Below are 16,746 nucleotides of genomic sequence, written 5' to 3'. Positions count from 1 at the left end.
AAAAGCACAAGTTGTTAAAAAGTAAGGGCAGTAGAGTACAGCAGGTAAGTATTTAATTTAAGAGTACGCTTCAGTAAACAGTAATGTTTTTAGGCCTGATTTAAAGGATCTACAGTTGGAGCAGACCTCAGGTCTACAGGAAGTTTGTTCCACCGGTGAGGAGCAGAATAACTGAACGCTGCCTCACCTTGCTTGGTTCTGGTTCTTGGGAACCACAACAAACCAGATCCAGATGAACCTCAGGGATCTGGGAGCTTCATAGGAACTAACAGATCCAGCATGTATTTTGGTCCAAGACCATTCAGGTCTTTGTAGACCAGCAGTAAGATTTTAAACTCTATCCTTTGACTCACTGGAAGCCAGTGTAGTGATTTCAGGACCGATGTAATGTGGTCCAGTTTACTGGTGTAAGGACTCTTATTAGGAAATGCTAAATTGTTGGTGTGGAAGCAGAGGTGTCCACTAACAAAATACAAATACTTTGTTACCTTACTTAAGTAGAAATTTAGGTTATCTATACTTCACTGGAGTAATTATTTTTCAGACGACTTTTTACTTTTACTTCTTACATTTTCATGCAATTATCTGTACTTTTTAGTCCTTACATTTTAAAAACAGCCTCGTTACTCTATTTCATTTCGGCCTTTAAAGAAAAACTATCCAGTTAAATTGCTCCATCCGGATAGAGTGAATTTGGTTGTGGTTGTTTCAGATGTTCTTGTCCAGTTTTGTTCTTACATCCGTTCCCTCAGATTCCTGCAACTAAACTTGGATGTACATTCCAATAAAGGTTAGGATAAATGATAACATGCCTCTGAAGTTTGACTTTTTGCACCATTACAATACTTATAGGCAACTAGTCATCATATCTTCTGCTCTCTGAAACACATGTTAATGCTCAATTGTACACATATATGGTTCTATAATATATTTGCATTATACTAAGATGCATTCATTTTCAATGGCTTTTGTCCTTAATGGCTTTTTTCCCCCTTACATTACTTTTACTTTTATACTTTAAGTAGTTTTGAAACCAGTACTTTTATACTTTTACTTGAGTAAAAAACTTGAGTTGATACTTTTTATATATTTTTAAACTCTGGTATCTATACTTCTACCTGAGTAATGAATGTGAATACTTTTGACACCTCTGTGTGGAAGACAAGAGCAACATACAGTAAAGTTGGTCAGCGTTTCTGCAGGTTACGTGTCAGACAGGACCAGCGTCATGGCAACGCCAATAAAGTCTGAATTATGGTTCCGCGTTACACCGACGCAGACCTCCGCCGTAGGGTACGGCGTAGATTACGCGGCGTTGCGCACCGTACCGGCGTCGCCGCGGACCCTACGCAGTAGGCTCTGCGTCGGTAACGGGGAACCATAAATCAGCCTTAAGGCGTGGCTTAATAACGCCACGGAACACAGAGTAGGAAGGTTCACACATTTGTTGCTCTGCTTATCGGTCTTCTGCCATAAAGTCTGTTGGTTCTCACCGGAAATGTTACAACCTATGAATTAAATGTAATAATTAATCAATTAAACAACAATGCATGAGGAGACTGATCACTAAATGGTTGACTGGGAGGACTGTCCTAGTTTTCGTGCTAAGGTAAGATTAGCTAAGTCTTTTAAGTTAGCAGGTGACAGGTGGAACTGAAATGTTCACACACTTTACAAAACATGGACTAAGACCCAACTAAATGACCTCGGGTTACAGTCATGCAGCCAGCTTCTGGAAACATTAGTCTACACCGATACATGCATTCAAAAGTGTATGTGAATAGTTATTAAGGGAAACTGATAAGCTTTCACGATCAATGGGAGTACCTTTGCTGAAATTCACCTGAATTCACAAATGACTTCTATTTTGTAAAGTAGTCGTAATTGTAAGAAACAATGAGTTTGTAGTGTGAATTAATTGTACAAAACTGTAGAACAAACAACATCTCTTATTATTGAATATAAATATGCAGCAATACAAGCTTAGAAAAAAAATGGTTAAGCTTGTGACTCAGCCTCCACTTGTATGCAGAGGTGTCTTCAGTATTCACATTCATTACTCAGGTAGAAGTATAGATACTAGAGTTTAAAAATACTCCTGTAGAAGTTGAAGTATCAACTCAAGTTTTTTACTCAAGTAAAAGTTTAAAAGTACTGGTTTCAAAACTACTTAAAGTATAAAAGTAAAAGTAATGTAAGGGGGAAAAAGCCATTAAAGACTAAAGCCATTGAAAATTAATGCATCTTAGTATAATGCAAATATATTAAAGAACCATATATGTGTACTATTGAGCATTAACATGTGTTTCAGAGAGCAGGAGATATGATGACTAGTTACCTGTAAGTATTGTAATGGTGCAAAAAGTCAAACTTCAGAGGCATGTTATCATTTATCCTAACCTTTATTGGAATGTACATCCAAGTTTAGTTGCAGGAATCTGAGGGAACGGATGTAAGAACAAAACTGGACAAGAACATCTGAAACAACCACAACCAAATTCACTCTATCTGGATGGAGCAATTTAACTGGATAGTTTTTTTAAAGGCCGAAATGAAATAGAGTAACGAGGCTGTTTTTAAAAGGTAAGGAGTAAAAAGTACAGATAATTGCGTGAAAATGTAAGGAGTAAAAGTAAAAAGTCGTCTGAAAAATAATTACTCCAGTGAAGTATAGATAACCAAAATTTCTACTTAAGTAAGGTAACAAAGTATTTGTACTTCATTACTTGACACCTCTGCTTGTATGACAGTGTAGTTCATGTGTAAATACAAAAAAAAGGGTGTGGTGGTCAGGCAGACTTTTTTCTTTCCAGTGTCATGTAGTTACACTGTACTTTCGTTTCTCTGCCTCTTCTAGGAGTGATAATGACAGATTGTATCAGCATGTTTTAAGCCAGTCTGTTGTTCCCTGGGAAGCTCACAATACCAGTGTAATGCAAGAGCTGCCGACTATTACTTCAAGTTTTCCAGCTTCAACTGCATGTTCAGGCATGAAGTCAATGAGCTTGTTATTCCTGGGAACTCACGTCATGTGTGTTGATTGTGGTTTCAAAGAATAAAGTCTAACAGTTTTACTTCTTTCTCTTGTTTTAGTGTATATTGGAGCTCATGAGAGAACGAGGTTGTCCTCAGGAATGAGGACAGAAGTGGACTTTCAGATGGTGTTTATTCTACTTGTTATTTAGAGACAGTAGACAGCCGTGACCATGCAGTCATCCCCCTTTCCAAATTGCTTTGCTGCTGGTATCCATGCTGTGGGATGGGCCTTCATCCTGCCTTGTTTCTGGTGTCTTGATCGCATCATTGCTGTGTGCAAGTCCACCACCGCAGAGCAAACCCAGCGAGATGAGCAGAAATGCTCCCCCCACCCCCTCAAGGTCTTCTTTGGTTCCATATTCTTCTTTATTCTTTTTATTGCAACAGCACCTTTGGCATTTCTTGGCTTTCTGCTTTGGGCACCCCTTCAGGCCTGCCGTAGGCCTTTTTACTATCACAGGGAGGCGCCATCCTCACCAGAGGCCGAGAAACACAGGGGCTTCGAGGTGGCAGGAAAGGCATCATTTGGATTTGCCACTGCCAACCTTTGTCTTTTGCCAGACAGCCTGGCTCGTTTTAACAACCTGGGTCACACTCAGCATCGGGCTTCTGCCATTGGTCAGTGCATTATGCAGGGTGTGAGTCGACCCCATATCAGGATCTATGTTGACTCCCCCAGCAGCTGTGGTACTCTGAGCCCCATTAACAACATTGTCCCCACACCCAACTCAAGTCCACAAGGTGCCACAGATAAACAGTCACAACCACCAGTAAGTGAACATTCTGAATCAAATGAAACACCCGTTCCCTGTGATGATAGTGAAGCATCTTTGGCCGAGACACCTTATCCTCTCTGCAATTTCAATCAGAACTCCAACCAGCACGGCTCAGGTCACAGGAAGGCTCCCCGCGCTTTGCTCTCTCAGGGTCTCCATCAGCAGGATGATGTACCTTGGGAGGTGTCGTCGTTGTTTCCAGCCAACATTGATATACTGTGCCTGGAGGAGGTGTTCGATAAGAGAGCTGCAAAGAAACTCACCAGTATTCTGAAGCCAGTGTTTGGGCACATACTGTATGACGTTGGAGTGTATGCCTGCCAGCCGCCGTGCAGATGTTCCTCTTTTAAGTTCTTCAACAGTGGACTGTTCCTTGCTAGCAGATTCCCCGTGCTGGAGGCCCAGTACCACTGGTTTCCCAACAGCAGTGGGGAAGACGCACTGGCTGCCAAGGGTCTCCTCTCTGCCAAGGTGCCTTTTTTAAAGTCTGCACTTTGACATTTCATTCATAAATACATTTTTGTCAATGAAACCTTGAGCTTCACTGTACAGAAAGAATTATGCTCACAGTTTCACTCTATAGTACTGCTACAATATCTAATTTGTGTCCTGACAGAGGAAAGTGTATCTGAGAGATTGAGGTGTGAACACCTAAATTATATATTTTGTAAGAAACATGTAATATCAAGTGATTAAACTTCGTAATCTGTAAGAAAGGTGTCAAAAAATAATACCAATTTCTGCTTTTCTTTTTGTTGGAATCATAAAATCAGTTGAAATAACTAATGCTTTTGTTATAGTCTCAATGATTGTTTTTGAAACTCCCAGGTGCTCATCGGGCAGGATCACAAAGAGAAGAAAATGGTTGGCTTTTTTAATTGCACTCATCTTCATGCACCAGAGGGCAAGTCATCATCTTTTATTTATTTAATTTACTCTTTGATATTTTGGATATTTTTTAACACGCAAATAACATTTTTTTTAAATCCATGCTTTTAATAGCTTCTCCATGCTTTCTTACCAGGTGAAGGGGAAATTCGCTGTGAGCAGTTGAACATGGTCACCAAGTGGATTGGAGATTTTCAGGCTGCCAATAAACAGCCCGACGAGGAGGTTGTCTTTGATGTGCTCTGCGGTGATTTCAACTTTGACAATTGTTCGCCAGGTGTGTCTTAAAAATCTGCTGTTATAAAGTTAATATTTTGTGTTTTTCTAAAAAGTATATCAGGTTTTTTTTTTTCTAAATGCGTGTTTTTTTTGTTGATTAGATGATCATCTGGAACAGAATCACAGTCTCTTTGATGAGTACAGAGATCCTTGCAGAGCAGGACCTGGAAAAGAGAAGCCCTGGGTTATTGGTTGGTACAAATAAAACAATCGAATGGGAGCAAATATGTACAAAGTTGAAATATACACCAAATGTTGACAAAATAGGGTATAACTCTCATTTGCTCTTAAAGGTACCCTCCTGGAGCAGCCCACTCTGTATGAAGATGATGTGAACACCCCAGAAAATCTCCAAAGGTACTCTCTCATCTCTCCTGTCTGCAGTGCAGCAAGACTAACATGATGAGAACAAAGTAGCTTCACTTTGTTTATTCGTGACATGACCATTAACAATGTATTGTTTTTGTTTTTGTAGCACTTTGGAAAGCGAGGCACAGAGGAAGGAGTACATCTCCCCTCCTGTTCCTTTAGGTGGCGCTCCTCTGGAGTACCCCGAGCCTGGTCAGCCGTGGATTGGACGTAGGATCGACTACATCCTCTACCGACAAAGCTCCATTTCAAAGCAGTGCCGAACAGTATGAATACCAATTTATTTTTACCTTTCTCAGTTCTCAACTGCTTCTGCTTGAAGAGTCCTTTAAAATGACGAAACTTTTAATTCAATAATATTTGCAAATAGGACCAGTGCTAATAGTATTTTTCTTCTGCTACCTTCTTTCCATCTAGGAAGTTGAAGAGGTGACTTTCATAACGCAGCTGGCGGGCCTTACGGACCATATACCTGTGGGCTTGAGACTAAATGTCATTCTAGATTCTGACTGATGAATGACAATTATTTATTTTTTTAAATAGCAAAATGTACACTGATTTATTTTCTGTACAGATTTTAATTCCATACTTGAAACTATAAACTTGAATTTGTCAGTAAGTAACTGCATACTGACCGGACAATTTATTTTTATGGATTTATAGAGGTTTTATAATGTATGCAATTTTTTACATGTAGTACTGTTCAAGTATATTGTATTGATTTTGTAAAAATATATTTTTTTAGGATTTTTCTTATAGAAATAAAATCAAATGATTAATTTTATTCCATGTGTTTTGCACTTAACATATACATAATGCTTTATCTGACTATTTGCTCTCTTACACGGTGAGCTGACATCATTTATTGCATAAACTTTTTACCCAGTATGTCAAAGATAGACAAAATAAAATAAAAATGTTTGCTGCTCTGGAAAAATTACAGGGCATGATAAATAATCATAGTCAGGCATTTTGAATATATGAAACAATTCCATTTATTGTAAAATATTAGACATTTGATTAATTATTGGTATTTAGTTTTAAGTTAATTGAGCATTTACATTTTCTAATGATTCATACTTTAATATCTTTCACCTTTAAAAGGTGAATGTTATACTTTTTACTCTTCAGAATTGACCAAATATAAATGTGAAATTATGCCTTTTTTTATCATATGGTACAAGACTTCATTTACTCCATTAAAAACATTTTCTATACCCTGAAGTATATTTTCAGTTAAGTTTTGTTGCAATTTTGTTTCCAGTAACAGTAACCAGCATTGTTTTTTGTGCAGAGTACACAACTTGAACTACCTTGAGTGTTGAAGAAAAGTTTCCATTTAAGAGAATAAGGTGTGAAAAAGAAACCTGTAGGTAAACTTTGATCTCATTAAGATCTGGTCAAGGCACCCCCAAAGTCAGCTGCAAGCAGATTAATTCATATATGTAATGAGAAAGAGAATTTATTGCTGTTTTTTATTATTACGGTTGTAAAATATGCAGAGCTGTCAAACAGAACAGCTCCAAATGATAAAAGTATAGAAATGGCTCTGACATAGGTTCTCTATGATAATTTTAAGCTCAGCTTTTTTTTAATGGCTAAAACTAATAAAATAGACTAAAAAAGTATCAGTGGCTGGGATCAAACATCAAATTGAATGAATGAATTAATTTTTATTTCGAACATGTATATATAGAAAAAAAAAAAAAAAAAACAGTAACGTCTTCATATTCACATATGTTCGAAAAAAGGAGTAGGAAGAAGTATACACTTTTTCCTAGTTCCTACCCCTTTATAACTATGAATTTACATTATTGTTAATATTATATGTACACAATATCCTATAGTCTATGTAAATACTACGTAAGCATGCCTATTACTACACAATTATCCATATAAGTATATAGAAAATATAAATATTACATAAATATTATATCAATATATAGAAAATACAAATATTATATAAATCTATATAAATATACACTATATAAACTACATAAATATCCCTATAAATATATATATTCTACATACCTAATAAATATATAACATATACAGTATTACATAATTATAACTATCCCTCTCAACAAATACTACATAAATATCCACATAAATATCTAAACATATCTTAAGCAAGTATAATATACCTTTTTCCCTATTTTATTTGTTTCTCACACTCCTCCTCGTTAACTAAATTGAATTGATTGTGTATCGATTTGCAAGATTCTGAATTCTGAGGTCAGTACCATTTATCACCGATAGGGGGCGGCGTTGGTGTATTTGTACCACGTGGAATCTTAACGAGCCAATCAAAAGCCAAGGACAACAGCCACTTCCTGTTTTCAGCCCTCGTTGGACTCGTGTTTTGCATGTTTGCGAGACTGAAGTTAAAACTATGAGTATTTTCTGTCGCTCAGGAATATTAGTGTCGCGGGTGTGTCAGAGTAGTAGTTTATTAGGACATAATGGTGCGTTCAGAGGCCTGAGCTCGTTACGTACAGCTCGGCATCATCTCGTTAATGCACATTTATCGTCATGTCAACAGTCCTGGCGGCTCCCGTGTCGCTTTGATACTCACAGATGTTTCTCTGACATTGGTGAAAAAACACACTCGGAGAGCTCAGACACGTTTGAAGACACAGCCTACGAAATGGACGACAACAGCAGACATAGTAGACCCCAGAGTCGGAGTAAGTAGCCTTTGTTTTGAGACCGTAGTTATTCTCAAACGTACGTTCAGCACAGTAAAGGCTGGTTTATGGTTCCGCGTTACACCAACGCAGAGCCTACGACGTATGGTACGCGGCGACGCGCATTGTTCGCCGTACCCTACGGCGTAGGCTCTGCGTCGATTTAACGCAGCACCATAATTCAGGTTTAAGACCTTTCACCTTTCACACCTGATGATTTAACCCCCCCCGTGCATCTCTCTTATCCCTTGTGCTGTCTTTGGTTCAAGGGAGGGTGAAGGGAGAAGAGAAGGAATGAAGGAAGGGAGAATAGATGGAAGGAAGGAAGGAAGGAAGGAAGGAAGGAAGGAAGGAAGGAAGTAGAAAAAGGAGTAAGGAAGGGAGAAAAGATGGAAGGGAGGGTAAAAGGAGAAAAGAAGGAAGGGAGTAGGAAAGGGAGAAAAGATGAAAGGAAGGAAAGAAAGAATGGAGAAAAGGAAAGAAAGAAGGGAGGGAATAAGGTAGGAATGGAGAAAATAAGGAAAGAAGGAAAGAAAAGCAAAGAAGGTAATAAAGGAACGAATGACGAAAGGGAGGTAGGAAGAAAAAGGAGTAAAGAAGGAAAAGGAAAGGAAGAAGGAAGGAGAGAGCATGGCAGGAGGAAAGAAGGATAGAAGTATTGGGTCATTTTGACCCAAAGACAGCACAAGGGTTAAATGAGATTTCAGAATAATTTAAAGCAAGTGCCCTAATAATGCTGATAACTCATACTACTTTGCCACATTTTGTGAACGATGAGCGTGATTCTGGTGTTGATGAAGGAAGATGCAACCATGAATTGTAATTATGACACCTAGCAGTATATATTTAGGTACAAGTACCATTTTTTTTTTTAAGCAATAATATCACCACATACTGCTGACGTGCCTTTTATTAGTTAAATAATTTAACTCAGTTCAGTCTTATTGCATCAAGACACGACAAACATCATCTCAAAGCACTCGAAGAATACCATTCAGCTCTTTCCAAATTTTACATCAAATATTTCATTTTCCCAGGATCTCCAGAGACTTTCAACCTCGACGTCCTGGTGTCTCTACTCCGTCAGGAAAATGCTGTGGACATTTGTGTGATTAAAGTACCAGAGAATGTTGCATATTCAGAGTACTTTATCGTTGCCAGTGGTATTTCACCCAGACACCTTCGTGCAATGGGACTGTATGCCATCAAAGTGGTAATAAATCTTTATTCAATCTTTGTTAGATGTTTTAACATGCAACCTATATCTGCTTTTGAAGCAAACACTAAAGATGTTTTTCCTCCAGTACAAATTTATGAAGAAAGATAGTGATCCAAACGTGAAGATTGAAGGGAAGGATGCAGAGGACTGGATGTGTATTGATTTTGGTAGGTCCCCTTTACAAGTGTATAGTTTATGCTGTTATACAACTTGTGTTTTTCATGTAAGGTGAGGTAGATTTTATTCACCCCCGAGGGGAAATTCATTTGTCACAGCAGCACGTAACACAGAACAGAAATAAACAGGAAAGACGACATGTGTGTTCATGTGTTGTGTTTTGCCCCCCCCAGGTAATATGATTGTTCACTTCATGCTGCAAGAGACCAGAGAAGAGTATGAACTGGAGAAACTCTGGACTCTCCGTGCTTATGATGAACAGCTGCAGAGGATACCTGCTGAGAAGCTACCAGAAGACTTCATACTTGATCTTGAACTCACAAAGTGAGAAATCATCTAAGCTGTGCTTAGTTTTAACAGCTTCAAACGAACTTTGGATGTTTTCTTCACTATCCTCATGGATAGTAATTACTGCTTTTGTTACCTATATGTGAAACTGTGTCCCTTGTTTAGATACAAATTAGGAATCACTGTTCCATCATATCGATTCATTTTATAAACATGCATTTCTTTTCCTAACACCGATGAGAATTACTTGGTTTGTCAAATAAAATTGTCTATGTATAAATGATCTGAATTTGAAGAATATCTATTTCATCATGTTTTCATGGTTGAAAATAAATTATTTGAATACGTAATTTCTTCATATCTGTTATTTTAATTTATCGTTTGCTGTTTAAAGGAATGGCTATCAACAGTATGGGGAAAGTTGAGCAAATGTATAATCATGTTTTAACTACAAGGCTGGTATTAATGAGCTGATGCTCTGTGCCTGGTTTCCTCAAAAGATCAAATCAAATTTTTAGCTAACAGATTAATCTTTGTTTGATCACATCAGAGAATTATTTTTTATCTCTCCCTGAAAGTCAAATAGGGACCTTTTTGAAACTCAGTATACCTATTTGTGAATGACCACTGATGCAGAAAGGCCTAGCTGGTGGAGAACTGCTTCAATAGTTATCCTTTCCCCATAATCTTCAAAGTGAGCACATATCTTAAAATAGATGAATACATTTTTAATTTTCAGCATTGAATATGTTGTTTTTCTTCCATATTCTGTTAAACCTTGGGTTTACATGATTACCATATAATTTAATACTTTTTTGCACAGCATATAGTTTTTAAGTGCGGTTAAATTCAGATTTTTCCAATTATACTGTGTGTATATATATATATATATATATATATATATATAATCTATATATGTCAGTAATATAAACTGTTCTGAATTCATCTTGTTGCCACCAGCAGATAAAGAGAGCGGTTTACAGAGGAACTGGATAGTAACAGTCTTTCTGCAAACACCTGCAGTCACAGATTGATGAGGGGATTTTTAATGTTTGAACTCATCTGCAACCAAAACAGTAAATAGACTTGAGAGTTAATTTGAATGAAATTTATATAAATAATATATAATTCTTTAAAATATCACTATTTTAATATTAGTTATATCTGACACTGACTAAAGTTTTGTGAAATTGAATAATTTAAGTTCACCACTAAATTGTCTAAGCTGCACAGAAACTTTTTTGTCTAGAACCTACTGACACATTCACAAGTTTGATGTCTGCAACCGGTACGCTTCTTGGACATTATATGTCTTAAACGAAAGAGGGTCACCAAAACAGACCATTCAAGTTGATGTTTTCAGCCAATTCAAACAAGGTAAATGCTTCATACAGGAAAAAAGAGATGTTGATGACTAAACTATTACTTGAGAGATGTATTTACCCAGAACACACTGTCACATCCAGTGAAGTGACAATGTAAGTCGGTCAGCACTACAGCCCGTTCAAGTGTGTTAACAGTCCTTGGTATATTAAAACTCCAACCTTCCAAGAGATGGAAATGGTTGAAATGGTTGGAATGGAAAGTGTCCAGAAAGCTAAATATGCTCATAGATGCAAAAATATTATGACGCCCTGCACACACATAAGCGCACCCTCATAACGCTCAGCCACATGACCATCACACATCATTGACTTATTGTCAGAACATTAACTAAATGTGAAAATATAATGAAGCAGATGATGCCCGTGGAGAGCCTGACAGAACCTGGTGTTCATAAGTTGTGTCATCTGAACTCATGTTGTCCCAAAATGAGGAATGATTCACACTAATGTTTAAACATAAAGATGGGCTAAAAAGTAAATTTACACAAGTTTTCAAATAAATAATGACTAGGAGTACAAGTACGTGGATTATGTTGAGAAAAAAAGCTACAGTCATAAGAGAAAGGCATGTTTTGTCTATTGTTGTTAACCAGGAAAATATACAAAATGCACAATGTAAAGATATAGAAAGAAAGGACTAATTCTTTTAATTCTATAATGTTTTACACATCATGGACTGTTACTACTTCTACTACTAATAAAAAGGGTTTTAAACATAGGTAAAATACTACCTCAGATGTACAGCAACATATGACATATTACAATGTGTCCTTTATTTTAACGAAACTAAGTCAAATTGCAGAAGCAGTGTGTCGAAATCAAAGTACACCCTCACTACTTCCACTAAGAGGACAAGTAGCAGCCCGATGCTGTCAATCTGCTGCACGTGATTAATATATAAACACATCAGTAATCATCTTAGGAAATGCACTGTTTTGTCTGGGAAGGGTTATTCACAAGAAAAAAATGCCAACAAGTGTCTCCACAGCAACAACTAACTGCTATGTACCCTCCTTTGAGACAGTAAGGGCCTATTTATCTTTTAATACACTGCTTCTGCATTTTGGCTCTGTTTCTGTTCAGAGAATAATGGTATATGCTTTAATATGTCAGCTGTTGTTTTTCATCTGAGGTTGTATTTACCTAATTTTAAGACCACGTAAAGACCAAATGATTTCTAATTGAACCTAGACTCTAAAAAAAAAATGAAATGTGAAAGTAATGGTCTAATCAACTTACTGTTCCAGCTAGTGTTGTTATCATCTGTACAACAACCACTGTTGTGTGGTCATTAGGAGTCATGGTGTTACTACACTCTAGAGTAGATTGTGATGAAAAGAGAAATTAGTTTGCTTTTGCAACCAGCAGTGGCAGAGAATGCATCTTGCATGATTTGTATAAAAGCTGCAACATGGTGCTTTAAACAGCTCATTTACATTATTTCCTTCCCAGTTAGAGCAAACGAAATGCAGCATAGAAGTTTTCATGCTATATTTGTGTGTACTGTATATGCAATCAAATTCTATCAGTTTGCCTACAAAGAAGTATAATATTGTACAGCAGTATTGTTAATCAATGTCCAACCAAGAGACCCATTCTCGCTCAGTCCTCTGTTTAAAGCTCACTTGTCCTCCATGCTGCTGATCTCTGCAGGCGGGCTCACAATTCTTCAGTTCTCTCTTGGTGAGCATTTTTATGTGGAGCTTTACAACAGCGGACATTAGCTGCATCAGACACGACACTTATGTGACTCTGTGCTCAATTCATCCGGCTCTCATTTGTCAGCAAGCTACCGCAGGTTGATATGACTTTGTAAATTAGGTATGAATCACTGACCAGTCTCCAAACACCAATTTCATTACTACAGTGAAGGATAATTCTTTACAAGGAAAAAGCTTCAGAGATTATATTCAGTCAAACAGCAAAGTATTGCTTTATATTGTTTCTTTTTATTCAATTGTGTCTTGTTGCTCTCTGTTTCAGACGATTGACTCACTGATGCGGAGGAACAGAAAGAGTACTAATGTCATATTTGTTGCATATTCAACATATTTTAAAAGTTAATTTTTTTGATCTTCAAAAAATGTAAAACATAGTGCTGAAAGATTAACACTGATTGTCGAAACAATGACTTGGAGATGCCACTTTGTTCTATCAAAATATGTAAAAATGTACAGATGAAACATGTCAGTCAATTTGAGAGGTGAAGTTTTCAATTTTTATTCACTTTTCCTTCAAGAACTGTGCTGGAGTTATCCCACGACTGTCAGAGATAACAGCACCAATCCACTGTCAAATTTCACTTGAGTGCTGTTCAAAGAAAATAGTCCCCCATTAAAGTTGAAAGCCTTTTCTTCCCTCGTATCAAATGGAATTGGGAGTTTACAGGTTTGTCTGATTTACTGACCTTTATTGTGTGATTTGGTATAATTTGAAACTCTGTTCTTTGGTTTGGCCAGGATTTTCGACTTAAGACAACTGCATGTGTGTTAGTGATGTTACAAGAGGAGTTGCCACTGTGTCTTGCTCTTACTGATACAAGAGAAGCGACTGGAAAGTCCAAGTGTTATGCTGAGAAGATTTTTTTAAAAAGCCATTAGGATCATCAGGTGTTCAAAAGAACCAAAACAGGCCTTTCTTTTAATTTGGTTTCTGGATGCAGACCCCCTCTGCATTTCTCTATCGACTGTAACATCATCATCCCAAACACCTGGGGTATCCGTACATTTGTCAACTTAATGTGAAAACAAAAGACTATTATCAGCCATCTCAAGTTACACCTCATCAGTTTAATTACATTTTGTCCTGGTGTTTGTAGTGTTTTAAGTGGACTGTGTAAATCAACAAACATTTTAGACTCTGACATCTATTAGTATGTTGCTGAGATAATGTTTAATACAAAAAAGAAGGATAAATGACTTGCGCAGCCCTGATGGAGTCTCATGACTAACCTCATTGCTTATTGCAAACATGTTGATCGGTTAACACCACTTTGTTGACTTTATTTTCTAATGTAGTCCGTTCAAATTCATTAAAATACATACTTCATCAGGTCAAATCACATTTTAATCATTCTAATGCTGATAAATGTTTTGCTCTGATAATGCAACTGCATATCTCCATTTGTTTCAGTACTTTGCCATTACAGCTTTAATTACACAAATGAGGCAATAGATATTTCTCAGGAGTAACTTTAAGGAAAATGAAGCCCCCCCCATACAGCCCCCACCCACCCCCACACCCACACATACACACACATACACACACAGGGCGTACGCTATAAAAGAAGGGCAAAGTTGGGAATCCGGCAGAGGTGCCTTGAACTGCAAGAAAAGCGACTACAGCGGTATTTCTAAGTGTAAGGATTTTTAATCATCTCTAACATCTTAATAGAAAGCTTCATTTTCTGATTAAAGTAGTTATGGTTGTGTATAGAGTAGTTATAGTTTTAACAGGTTTTATATTACAAGATCATGAGTGCAGAGAGTCTAAATCTAATATGGAGATTCTATTTCTTTGGCCTAAAATACATCGGTGGATGGTCATTTCTTTTTACTCACCTTTTTCTGCATACTTTTTCCTCTGACCCAGGACTCCACCCAAAGGCAGTGATGTTGCCAAGTCTCCTGTCTCTCTGCCTGCTGGTTTGCTTTCAGTCTGGCATAAATGCATATCCGGTCAAGCCTGCTGGTCCCCGCGATGGAGCATCACCTGAGGAGCTTGCCAAGTATTATTCTGCACTCAGACACTACATCAATCTCATAACAAGACAAAGGTTAGTCGTGTAACTCTAATATTTTGTAAGTGCATTTAATCATCAAGCTTTGTGCAACAGCGTCATTTGTCTTGAATATTTTCTGTTCACAGGTATGGAAAAAGAGACAACCCAGACGCAATGTTTTCAGATGTGTTACTGAGGGAGAGTGCAGAGACTGTTCCGGGGTCGGACTACAATAGGTAAATTGTTTTAATATTAATTAGCTCTATAAGCGTCAACTCTGTGACAAATGGGAGAAAAAAAAAAAAACTCTAATTTATAGCACAAATGTCCATATACCTTAACATAATTCACTGTGTTTATTATATTCCAACTATGTCAAGTAGTAGTGATTATGGTAATGTTTAAGGCCAAAGACAATTGTGATACTGCACTTGATTGAATATATTTCTATTGAACAGATTGTCTTCAAGTCATGTATGAATAGAGAAGAGAAGAAAATATATCAGTGTGTAAAGGTTTTAATACTTTAATACTTAGTGACCTCTATATTCACGTAGGTATGATGGACTGCCCCTGTGGTGATGCTGCTGGAGCCGTCACATCCAGGCTCACAGAAACTGCTCCCATGTCTGTCAGTGAGATGAAATTAAGTTATGTTGCATGGAATAAACACTGTGTAAAAACACGTCTTTTGTCAGTCTATGTGGGTGTATTGTAATATTTTTTTATGTAATGATTTCACCCAAGTGTTCATAAAGTTTGATTACTATGTAAGGGCTGGCTTTATATGTTGCACATTTAAACTTAATAAAAAAAAACAACTGTGGCTATGATCTCTCTCCATTCAAGATTCTGAATAATCTCCGCTGAATATTGTCATGGCTGAAATAATAAGAAAATTAGACGGGACTCTTAAGCATTTGGTCATAAACCTGAAAAATGGTTGTATCTTATTGCAAATAAATGTATTAACAGCTATTGGAGCCATACCCTGCAAACTGAATGCGAATGCACTCATGAGTCCATCATCTTACTTTGGGTCTCTTGGTTCGATGTGCGAAGCACCAGCACATGGTTTGTAAATACAAAGCAGATATGCTGAACAACATCCTTGTTGTTATTCACAGATAGGGTTGCAGTGCTCTCTCCTGGTGAGCTGACATCTTAACACTTTCATTTATTTTTTAAACTTTCTTGAAGTTTCCTCTTTGTTTTATGGTAGAAACAAATTATTTGTTAATTGAACACCTCATAGTTATTTCATGCTTTATATGGAGTTAACTGAGATGCAACTGTAGCCTGACTGAAACCAGATTAACTGTTTAATCCTATCAAGTGACCTGGATACAACTCGCGTAACACCAAGGTGGTACATTACGAACATAAGAAAATCTGCTTAACTATGAAGTTTTAATGATTGGGATGTTGTTTTGGTGCTTCACGTGTACCTGCTGATGGCTGATATAAGTTCAGTTATATCATTTGAAGAGTAATTGTAGCCAGATGTAAGGATTGTGCATCACAATAAAAATTTGCTTTTACTGATAAAAGCTATTCTTAAATATGTCAAAATCCACAAAGGTTCTGTTGTTAAGTCCTCAAACTTTAATCCTGTAGTGTGGGATATTTCCTATTTGATACATGAATTTCTGAGACCTCTGCGCTAGGAAAAAGAATCATTAAAAAAGGTCACACCATAAAAAAAAATACAATAAAATTACCCAAAGCAATCATAATGAAACAAAACAAACCCACATTTTTTTCAATTGCTCTAGACAAAATGGAGGGGGGGTTAATACAAAATAATTATCATAAATGCTTCAAATTCAAAAAAAGGATTTTCAGTGTATTATTTCTCATGTTAGTCATTAAAGGGTTAAAGACAGTATTGATATTCAGGTCCTTGAACAGTGCTCCACTC

General features: G+C 37.0%; 3 protein-coding genes across 4 annotated transcripts; all 3 read left to right on the top strand.

The window, feature by feature from the left end:
- Window positions 1-1,422: 1,422 nt before the first annotated feature.
- smpd5 (sphingomyelin phosphodiesterase 5) lies at window positions 1,423-6,132 on the top strand. 2 transcript variants are annotated; one of them, XM_061716688.1, is made up of 9 exons: window positions 1,423-1,609; window positions 3,094-3,806; window positions 3,906-4,283; window positions 4,641-4,716; window positions 4,837-4,977; window positions 5,081-5,170; window positions 5,273-5,336; window positions 5,455-5,614; window positions 5,766-6,132. In XM_061716688.1, the coding sequence occupies exons 2-9, from the start codon at window positions 3,207-3,209 to the stop codon at window positions 5,859-5,861; spliced, it is 1,605 nt and encodes a 534-aa protein (XP_061572672.1). In that variant the 5' UTR covers window positions 1,423-1,609; window positions 3,094-3,206; the 3' UTR covers window positions 5,862-6,132. The 2 variants fall into 2 exon arrangements, with proteins under 2 accessions (XP_061572672.1, XP_061572671.1); XM_061716687.1 differs by having other exon boundaries at window positions 3,094-4,283.
- Window positions 6,133-7,693: 1,561 nt separating this feature from the next.
- Window positions 7,694-10,065, top strand: malsu1 (mitochondrial assembly of ribosomal large subunit 1). The gene is made up of 4 exons (XM_061718339.1): window positions 7,694-8,035; window positions 9,073-9,248; window positions 9,340-9,421; window positions 9,605-10,065. The coding sequence occupies exons 1-4, from the start codon at window positions 7,741-7,743 to the stop codon at window positions 9,757-9,759; spliced, it is 708 nt and encodes a 235-aa protein (XP_061574323.1). The 5' UTR covers window positions 7,694-7,740; the 3' UTR covers window positions 9,760-10,065.
- Window positions 10,066-14,701: 4,636 nt separating this feature from the next.
- Window positions 14,702-15,579, top strand: LOC133430057 (peptide YY-like). Its single transcript, XM_061716686.1, has 3 exons — window positions 14,702-14,879; window positions 14,972-15,061; window positions 15,383-15,579. The coding sequence occupies exons 1-3, from the start codon at window positions 14,716-14,718 to the stop codon at window positions 15,405-15,407; spliced, it is 279 nt and encodes a 92-aa protein (XP_061572670.1). The 5' UTR covers window positions 14,702-14,715; the 3' UTR covers window positions 15,408-15,579.
- The last annotated feature ends 1,167 nt before the right edge of the window (window positions 15,580-16,746 follow it).

This window comes from Cololabis saira, chromosome 3 (assembly GCF_033807715.1).
Source record: "Cololabis saira isolate AMF1-May2022 chromosome 3, fColSai1.1, whole genome shotgun sequence".
In the NCBI taxonomy this organism is placed as follows: Eukaryota; Metazoa; Chordata; class Actinopteri; order Beloniformes; family Belonidae; genus Cololabis; species Cololabis saira.
Note: the sequence above shows the minus strand (reverse complement) of the source record. Positions and strands in the feature narration are given on the sequence as shown.

Bases quoted from the DNA above. Each gene is read 5' to 3' on its own strand.
- smpd5 (XM_061716687.1), top strand. From the start codon at position 3,207: ATGCAGTCATCCCCCTTTCCAAATTGCTTTGCTGCTGGTATCCATGCT. The intron at 5,171-5,272 runs GTTGGTACAAAT...TTGCTCTTAAAG, and splicing joins AGAGAAGCCCTGGGTTATTG to GTACCCTCCTGGAGCAGCCC. The intron at 5,615-5,765 runs GTATGAATACCA...CTTTCCATCTAG, and splicing joins TTTCAAAGCAGTGCCGAACA to GAAGTTGAAGAGGTGACTTT.
- malsu1 (XM_061718339.1), top strand. From the start codon at position 7,741: ATGAGTATTTTCTGTCGCTCAGGAATATTAGTGTCGCGGGTGTGTCAG. The intron at 8,036-9,072 runs GTAAGTAGCCTT...TCATTTTCCCAG, and splicing joins TAGTAGACCCCAGAGTCGGA to GATCTCCAGAGACTTTCAAC. The intron at 9,249-9,339 runs GTAATAAATCTT...TTTTTCCTCCAG, and splicing joins GACTGTATGCCATCAAAGTG to TACAAATTTATGAAGAAAGA.
- LOC133430057 (XM_061716686.1), top strand. From the start codon at position 14,716: ATGTTGCCAAGTCTCCTGTCTCTCTGCCTGCTGGTTTGCTTTCAGTCT. The intron at 14,880-14,971 runs GTTAGTCGTGTA...TTCTGTTCACAG, and splicing joins AATCTCATAACAAGACAAAG to GTATGGAAAAAGAGACAACC. The intron at 15,062-15,382 runs GTAAATTGTTTT...ATATTCACGTAG, and splicing joins CCGGGGTCGGACTACAATAG to GTATGATGGACTGCCCCTGT.